This window comes from Phaenicophaeus curvirostris, chromosome 7 (genome assembly GCF_032191515.1).
Source record: "Phaenicophaeus curvirostris isolate KB17595 chromosome 7, BPBGC_Pcur_1.0, whole genome shotgun sequence".
Lineage (NCBI taxonomy): Eukaryota > Metazoa > Chordata > Aves > Cuculiformes > Cuculidae > Phaenicophaeus > Phaenicophaeus curvirostris.
The window spans coordinates 16,255,262-16,264,233 of record NC_091398.1 but is presented as its reverse complement, the minus strand read 5'-3'; the positions used below and the strand labels follow the sequence as shown (position 1 = coordinate 16,264,233).

General features: G+C 53.8%; 1 protein-coding gene across 1 annotated transcript; it reads right to left on the bottom strand.

Annotated features, from left to right (window-relative positions):
- Positions 1-838: 838 nt before the first annotated feature.
- NEUROD1 (neuronal differentiation 1) lies at positions 839-2,187 on the bottom strand. The gene has a single exon (XM_069861781.1). It carries the CDS (start codon positions 1,925-1,927, stop codon positions 854-856), a length of 1,074 nt encoding a protein of 357 aa, XP_069717882.1. The 5' UTR covers positions 1,928-2,187; the 3' UTR covers positions 839-853.
- Positions 2,188-8,972: the final 6,785 nt, after the last annotated feature.

The window sequence follows — 8,972 nt, the reverse complement described above, 5'->3', positions numbered from 1 at the left end:
ATATAGCCCGACTTTAACAACCTGATTAGTTTTTAGGTTCCGATTTATAAGATGAGCATATGACAACCACGGATTTTGTGAACATGTATAAAATCATGCATTTATATCGCCCGGAAACATTAACATCTTCAAGTTCTCTTCAAAAAAAAAAACAAACCACGGAATGCCAAGGGGTCCAAAGACTAAAAAGAAACAGTGCAAATTGTATGTGATAGTCAAGCAGCTTTCGATTTAAAAAGGGTGTTGGCATTTGCTTATAATCTTTATATACAAGTTTGTGCAAGTAAGGTGTTGAATTGATATGTTTTAATAGAAAATAAGTCTCTCGTTCTCGTATCTCCTCAAGATCTAGGGGATCTGGTTCTTGTCGTAGGGGGGAAAGGAAAAATAAAAATAAAATAAAACAAACTAAAAAAAAAAGAAAAGATACTTTCATGGGAAATAAACTGCCCGGATTGTGCATTTTTTTTTTCTTCTTCTTCTTCAACTATTTGAAAGGAAAGAAGTGCTAAGGCAACATAACTTCTCTAAGCACTTTTCTGCTGGTTTAAATTAGTTAAATTATTTTGTATAAATTAGATATAATTCTACCTTTCCAATATGTATAAAAATTGATGAAGCTGCATGGTTTAAAATAGGAAATTCACGTTATAAAAAGTCATTAAAAATTCTGTACAAAATCACAACAAAATAATTCAGCATGGGAAAGGTAACAAGTAGTAAAACGTTGGTTGAAAAATAGAGATCTCATATATATTTTGTAATTGGCCCATCGCTAGGTTAAAAATTGCATAGATCCTAATTATTGCTCGTGATTTTCGTCGCCGGGAGCGGGGCGGCCGCCTCCCCGCCTTCACTCGTGGAAGATGGCGCCGAGCTGGGCGCCCAGGACCCGCTCGTGGTGCGCGTGGCCCTCGTAGGGCGCCAGCCCCTCGACGGGGACGTCGCAGCGCGCGGCGGCGGCGGCGGCCGGGAAGATGGCGGCGTGGGCGGGGGCGGCGAGCGCGGCGGGGTAGTGCATGGAGAAGGCGTAGCTCTTGTCGAAGTCGGCGGCCGGCTCGTGCTTGAAGGAGAAGTTGCCGTTGACGCTGAGGGGCGGGCTGAGCGGCCCGTCGAAGGCGGGGCTGGCGCCCTCGGCCAGGCCGCTCTCGAAGAAGGGCTCGAGCGCGGCGCCGTAGGCGTGCGGCGGCTTGAGGTGGAAGAGGTGGGAGCTGTCCATGGTGCCGTAGGGCGGGCTGGGGAGCCCCGGCGACTGGTAGGGGTACGGGTGGGGCGGGAACGGGGCGCCCGCCGCCGCCGCCGCCGCGTGGGGCGGCACCTCCTGGCTCTGCTCGGGCAGGAAAGTCCGCGGGTTGAGCTGCAGGCAGCCGGCCACCAGGTTGGTGGTGGGCTGCGACAGGCCCTTGCAGAGGGTCTGCACGAAGGAGACCAGGTCGGGGCTCTTGCCCGAGCGCAGGATCTCGGAGAGCGCCCAGATGTAGTTCTTGGCCAGGCGCAGGGTCTCGATCTTGGAGAGCTTCTGCGTCTTGGAGTAGCAGGGCACCACCTTGCGCAGGTTGTCCAGGGCCGCGTTCAGCCCGTGCATGCGGTTCCGCTCCCGCGCGTTGGCCTTCATGCGCCGCAGCTTGAACCGCTCCATGCGCGCCTTGGTCATCTTCTTCTTCTTGGGGCCCCGCCGCTTGGGCTTCTGGTCGTCGTCGTCCTCCTCCTCCTCTTCCTCCTCCTCTTCGTCCAAGTCGTCCTCCTCGTCCTCCTCCTCCCCGTTCCTCAGCGAGTCCTCCTCGGCCTCGGCGTGCAGACCCTCCAGGTCCTCCTCCTTCTTGTCCGCCTCGTGCTCCTCGTCTTGGGAGCTGAGGCACTCGTCCGTCCAGCTGGGGGGCCCCTGGGGCTCGCCCCTCAGCCCGCTCTCGCTGTACGACTTGGTCATGGTGAGCTCTGCGCCGCCAGGAGAGAGAAAAGAGCCGCGTCAGCACCCGGACCCGCGGGGAGAAGCCGCCCGCCCCCTCCCCCCGAGGGTCGCTCCGGCCGCCCCACGGTGCCAGCGCGAACTTTTAATTGTCTTCGCGGTCCTGCCTTATAATTGAGATGACATATGTTCGAGTGCCATTATGTAACTCGCTGATATTAGCGGGGAATATAAGCAGATTACGCGTGCGGGAGCAGCTCGAGCCGCACGGCGCGGGCAGACCAAGCGGTTGGGTCATTTCTTGTTTGTTTTGTTTTTTTTTTTTAAATAAAAACAACCCATTTGCAGAACCGGGCAGCGGGAAAGGCGGGGGACCCACACCCGCATCCACAGGGAAGGGACGGCCGCCCGTGACACCTGTCCCCAGCGCTCCCCTTCGCCGCCCAGGAGCGCGGCTCCCGCACTGCCCGCCCCGACGGGCGCCGGGCACCCGCTCCCCCGACGCCCCCGGCCCCTCCCGGCGAGCGCCCCCCCCGCCCCCGGGACGGCTACCGGCCGCCCACGGAAAGGGCGGCGAGCAGCGGTGCCGTCGGTCCCCGCCCGCGGTAAGAGGTGCGGAACCGGCCCCGGTTCCCCGCGTCCCACCTGTCCCCGCGGGATCCTCTCGGGACCGGCCGCCGGTGGCACCGGGGGGAACGACGCCGGCCGCCCGCCGGGGCGCAGCCTACGGGGGCAGCGGGGCGGCCGCCCTCCGCGCAGGGGGAGCACGGATCCGGACACAACGTGTGCGTACAGACGGGCGCACGCGGGCACTTACACCCCCCCCGTATACACGATACGTACACATATCGTACAGGTGCAGGTGCGCGGGCGGCACCGACCGCCGCTTCCGACGACCGCGAGCGACACCGCAAACCGAGGCCCCTCCGACCCCGCGGGTCCCTCTCTCGCCCCGGCAGCCGCCGCCAACCCCTTTCCCGCGGGGAGGGCGAAACGACCCGCGTTCCCGTTACCTCCGTCGCTCAGCCTCTCCTGCGCGGTGACGGTCTCATAACCCCGGCGGCAGCTTTTTCCGTGCGAGGGCGTCGCGTGTGATTCCTTTTTTTTTTTTTTTCCTTTTCTTTTCCTGTTTTTTTTTTTTCCCCTTTATTATTATTATTTTTTTCCCCAAGGTTGCGCAGCGCCGGGGTCCCCCCCGTTATATAGCGGGGCCGGCGGCGCGCGGCGCGGGGGGCCGGCACTCGGGGCTCGGGCTCCGCCGCCGCCGCCCAGCGCGCGTGCGCCCCGCCCCGCCGGCCCCGCCCCGCCCGCCGGCACGCGCCAGATGGCCGCCCACGTCACACGTGACACCCCCTGATTTGTATGCGGGCGCGCGCCCGCCCGCCGAGCCGGCCCGCCCTTTGTGGCCCGGCGGGCGGCCGCCATCTGTCACCGGGCCGCCCCCCCGCCTCCCTCCTCAGCGCTCCCTCAGCGCTCCGCGCCGCCGTGGGGGGCACCGCCTGCCCCGGCCCGCGGGGCCGCATTGTTCCCATTGTGCCGGGGGGCTGCCTCCCCCCCGCCCCCCGCCCCATCCCCAAACGGCTCCTAACGGGCTCCCGGGAGCCTGCCGGTCTCGCTCCATCCCGCTCCACAAGTCGCCCTCCCGCCCCTCGGGTCCGTCCCGCAGCAAACGGGGTTTGGCTCTGCCCGGGGTGTTGATGGAGAAACGGGAGGTTCGCGGGGAGTGGGGAAAAAAGGCGTTGGAAAAGTCTTCGGGCGGAGTTGGCGAACGGCGCCGAGTTTCAGAAACAACGAGAGGGACGTTCCCCTCGCGGGGTGACGCGGGGAGCTCTGCTACCGGCCCGCGTTATCCGGAGATTTAATCAATAACATGAGAAAAAAAAAAAAGGAAGGAGGGGGGGACCATTTATTTTCGAATATGCGAAACCAATAATTGCGCCCTGCGGAAACCGATTCCAAAGATATTTTTCCAGGTCGCGTTATCTTGGAGATGTTTCTCTCCCGCCCGTGACCTACATAGCCCCGGGCCGGCGGGACGGGGCTCCGGGGCCGTTCGCCTCCTCGGCGATCAAACACGCGAGGCGAGCGGCTGCGGTTTGTTCTTTCCGAGCCGGCCGGTTCTCGGGGCGGCGGCGTGTGCCGGGACGGAGCTGGGGTCGGCGGCGGCCGCAGCCCTTCCCGGGGCCCGGGGGGCACAGCCGGTGCCTTCCCCCTCGCGGCAGCCCCGGCCCGGGCGAGCCCCTCGCTGCCCGCAGACGGGTCCCCGGGGCTGGGGACGGGGGGACGCGCCGCCCGCCCCCTCGGAGCGCGGCCCCGGTAACGGGCGCTGCCGGAGCCTTCGGGCAGCGGCGACGTTTGAAGAGTGGAAAAAGCGTCGCCCGCTTATGGCCGGGACCGGCTGGGAATACTCCCGGGAGCGCGGGGCGCTGGGACAAACACCAGGAGGGGGAAAAAGCTGAACCCCGGGGAGAGCGTCGGGATGCCGGAGCGCCTCTTCCCGCGGTACCGCAGCCTCCCGAGCGCAAAATAAAGCCACCGAACCGTCGGCAGACGAGCGCAGCGGCGGGCGATGGGGCAGAGGGGCTGCCGAGCCCTCGAGGGGCCGGGCGGGCTCGGGGCGCTCCGGCTCCCTCCTGCCCGCTCCCCTCGCGGCTCCGGAGCCGCTTCTGCTCCCGATCGCCCGGGCGGCTCGCTCTGCCCTGGCTCCGCGGCTCCTGTTTCCCACCTCCACTGCCTCTCCTCTTCCCCAGCCGCTTGATTTTATCGCTTCAAGCGTGTCTTTTTTTTTTCTTTCTTTTTTTTTTTCCTTTCCTCTCGCTGACCTACAGACTCCTCCTTCTCCATCTGGCTTCTAATTCGGCTTCTGCTTATTTATGTATCTCCCGAATAATATTTCTTTTTTTCTTCCCCGTTTCTTTTTCTTCCTCGTTTCTTTTTCTATTTCCACCCTATCTCCCCCCTTCTTCTCTTTCTCCTTTCTTTCTTTCTTCCTCTCTTTCTCTCTCTTTCCCTTTCTCTCCCTCCCCGCTGCCCCCTCCCCTCCTGCTGCGCGGCACGCGAACCGCACGCGTCCCCACAAAGCTGCTCCCCGGCCCCGCCGCCTCCCGGCTCATCTGCCGCCTCCGGGCCCCGGCGGCGGAGGGGAAGCCCCGGGGAGCGCGGCCCCTTCGCGGGGCTCCGACGGGGCCGAGCCCCGGCCCGCCCGGTGCGGGGAGGAGGGGGAGCGGCGCCGTGGAAACGCTTCACGGTTGTCCGGAGCGCGAAATCCGCTCCCGAGGAAATCTCTTGGGTTTGCGGCATTATCTTAATTAAGATAATTGATTCATATTGCACCTGCGAGAGTGCGGGGAAAAAGGATGCCTCCCCAAATAGCTTAAAGCTATTGGAGAGACGGAGCCGCGCTTATAATTTAGCGAGTGATTTACTGCCCGGGCTGTTCGGGCTCGCCGCCGCGTTCCCTGCTCCTTCTCTCAGCGACACAAAGCCTGAGGGTTATCCTAAAGAAAAAAATAAATACAGGGAAAGTGTCCGTACGCCTCCTGTCCCCTCCAGCCGGTCCCCCGCACACGGGCTGGGGATGCACCGGGTTGGGTTTTGCTCGGGAGGAGAGGGCAGCGCCCGAACGCGCCCAGCTCCGCTCCAGCTGCCTTGGCTCAGAACTCACCGGCGGAGAAAACGCTTTAAATACCGCCCCGGTACCGGTTTGGTGTCGGGGAGCGTCGGGATTATAGGAGCTGCTCGCTGGGATGTGTGTGCAGCTGGGTTCGGAATTGGTACGAAAGATTAAGGTGCCTTTTCTGCTCTTTTTTTTTTTTCCCTTAAGGCTCGGTGTATTAATTTTATTGAGCCTTCCCCCCGTTAGATAAATGGTGTCGTTGTTTTAATTCTATAAATGTAAACTTCTATTTAGTTAATGGAAAATACATGACTACCAAGGTTTAATTATCAGCTTTTTAAATGATTCTTTTAGTCAAGTGCACACAATTACGAAATCACAATAGATTTAAAATATAATGCAAGTTGATTAAAAAAACCCAAATCGGACAAGTATGTATCATTAAAGCAAATATCTAAATTGTATTGGTAGGCCAGCTACCCCCTGAGCTAGAGTTTAAATAACATCGTCAGCCTTTGCTGTCAGTGTCAAACCACCTCTGTTCCTCGGAAAAAGAATCCTTATCAGACGGGATTTAGATGCTGTTATAACTGCAAAATCTAATTATTTTTGATCCAGGCATTTACCCCCAGAGTCCCACCTTGTTTAAATAAAGTGTTTTCTTTCCTCTTGAACAAATGCATTTCCATTTGAATTAAATATTGATAATCTGACCTTTTAGTTCCTTTAACTAATCAAAAGGAAAAAGAAATCCAAATGTAGATCCTAGTGCCTTGCCCTAGTGGGTCTTTCCGCTTGAATAGACACTGAGATTAAATGAGTCAAACTTCCTCTTTCATTGCGCTCTCTTTGCACTAATTGCTTATGCAAAAATGCAGATTTGTATTAATTAGTAACTCCACTGATTAGTTCGGTGGTATTTTCACGTAATAAATCATGCCGCAGACACGATTTTTGGCACCACCCCAGTAGTGGCTCAGGATGCAATAAGTTTTCCATATTAAATAAAATCTTAGCCTGAATCTACCTTTTCGTTGCAGGTACACTGTGTACCACCTGCTGTACGCACCTGCTAAGGGAAATTACCTTCTGTCCCTGGCAAGCCTCTTGCCCTTCCTTGATAATGCACTTGTCTTCACAGGGTGTAGACTTTAAAAAGGGAAGAATGAATCACAGAATCAAAGAGGGAGAGAAATCTGATGTTATTTTTAACACTTTCAAATGAATAATGCTCATTTTCAAGGGGATGTAACCTATGTAAGATACATTAGAGGTAGATTTTGGGTTTTTTTTCTTTCCTATGTCAAGCCACATGAACTGGATTTACAACACCATTCATCATATGGCCAAAATTATCATGCATAAACCTTTTTTTTTCTTTTTGCATTTCTTTCTCTTTCCAGCTGGAGAGACTGAACCCTTACAAACATGCCTATTGTTAACTGGGGTTTGTATCTTAGTCGGGTACAGAGGCCTCAGCAGAAAGAGGATGCCACAGTATCTGTAACAGCATCTACACAGGACTGGAAACGTCCCTTCTTGCTTGTATTGTGAAACTACTGTAAAAATCTATCCAGAGAACACACAGGCTGACGTGTCCAGTGGCTTTGATCTGTACCTGAAAAATCTTTCCCAATTCTTTCACAAAACATCCTGGATAGTACCTTTCTATTTGTTTTTCAACATATGTACCACATATGTATATGTACCACAATAAATAGTGTCAACCAGTGCGGTACTGGGGAAAAAAGAATACGAGACTGTGAAGAAAAATAGAAGATGATGACACTGGTGTAATTTCCTCATAGGTGACACTTTCAGGGCCAGATCCTGAAAAACCTTTACCTTGCTCCTGCCAAGACCCTCACTCATGTAAGCAGCTCCGCTGCCAGAAACAAACTTGCAGGATCCAACCTTTGGCCTTCAGTCTAAGCAGTGCAATGGGGTGGAAGAGCAGCAAACACAGGTGCCAGCAGATTATCCAAAGCTTTGCTGAGATTAAAATCTTGTCTCAATATGAGTTATTGCATATTCTCTAAATAGAAATCTCCTTAGTGGTGGCTTTAAAAGGTCTGCTTTTGTTTTCCTCTGAGAGAAAATAACAGTTGGACCCCAGGCTATGCACGTAATAGCTTACGTGTTTGTTCCCTATGGCCCTGCAATCTGAACATTTTGCAAATGTTTTGCAGTTCCTAGCAAAAATCTTGGTTCTGTTAGTCTTCCTTTCTTGAAGAGAGAAAGCAAAAGTCAAAATGTTCTGTTATTATCATCCTGACTAATTTTAGAACATGGTTACTTGTTTTAGCAATATCTCAAGAACAAAACAGGGAAGGTTAAATCAATGATCCACAGGGATGGAAAAAGAGATTCAAATAATCATTAAATCTTATTACATAATGCGGCTTTGTTTTTACCTCTTGGAGTGAGTTCACACCTGGGTCTGTGCTCTAAGAGCTCCACAGTGAGCTGAGCATGATGGAGAATATTTTTTCCATCACAGTACAGTGTAACCTCTACATCTGTAAAATAAAACTATTCAACTCAAACTCTCGCTAAACATTTTAACTGTGTATGGGGATATTCTTCATTATATACAGCGTCACATTTTGAGTGGTTGCTTTCCTCTGCCGTTCCTGTCATCATGTTTACCCCCATGATTGCAACTGGTATTTCACAATAGTGTAGGGAATGCCCAAGAACATGTTTTGTCACATGGACTGCTTTTCAGAGATGCTCCTGGGTTGTTTACAAGCCCAGTTGTGACTGTGCTTCCCCCAACACTCCACTGACATATGATGTGCTCTTTTTCCACGTACCAAGGTGGGGCCTCAATTTCTTATCCACAAAGGACAGGACTAGCATCAGATAACACACTTTGTTTGCCTTCTTTCACTCCAGAGATGCACTGAACAGATGGCATCTCACCATCCAAGAAACATACTTGTTCCACTCTCAGTTCCTGCAGAGAGTGTGGTTCAATTGCTCTCCATTGGCTAGGGGCATCCTTAGCATTCACTTAAATGAGTTGTGGACATGTTGAGGCCCTAGGACTGAGACAAAGCACAACATAAGCATATCACATTCCAAGGGCTCTCAAAGGCAAATGTCCATTAGGATAAAAGTGATAACTGAAATACAAAATATTTTATTGTAAGTACTTGTGCAGAATTAACTTTCTGTCACCTTTCAGCTGGATAGACACAAGCGTCCAAGTGCCTGAGACTTACAAGCCTTGCTCAGGTACTCAGAGTAGGAGAACTGATGACCATTGACTTTAAGTAATTGTGAGAGAAGGGTGGACAAGCTGGAAATAAATGGTAGATGAGGAATGATCTACACAGTGTAGCTTATCAGGTGCTCTTCAGAAAAAGGCCGGCCTTAGTGGAGTTGTGACACAAGCAGTGACACAATAACTGAAGATGTTCTGGCTGAAGTCATCTTGCAGGGAGA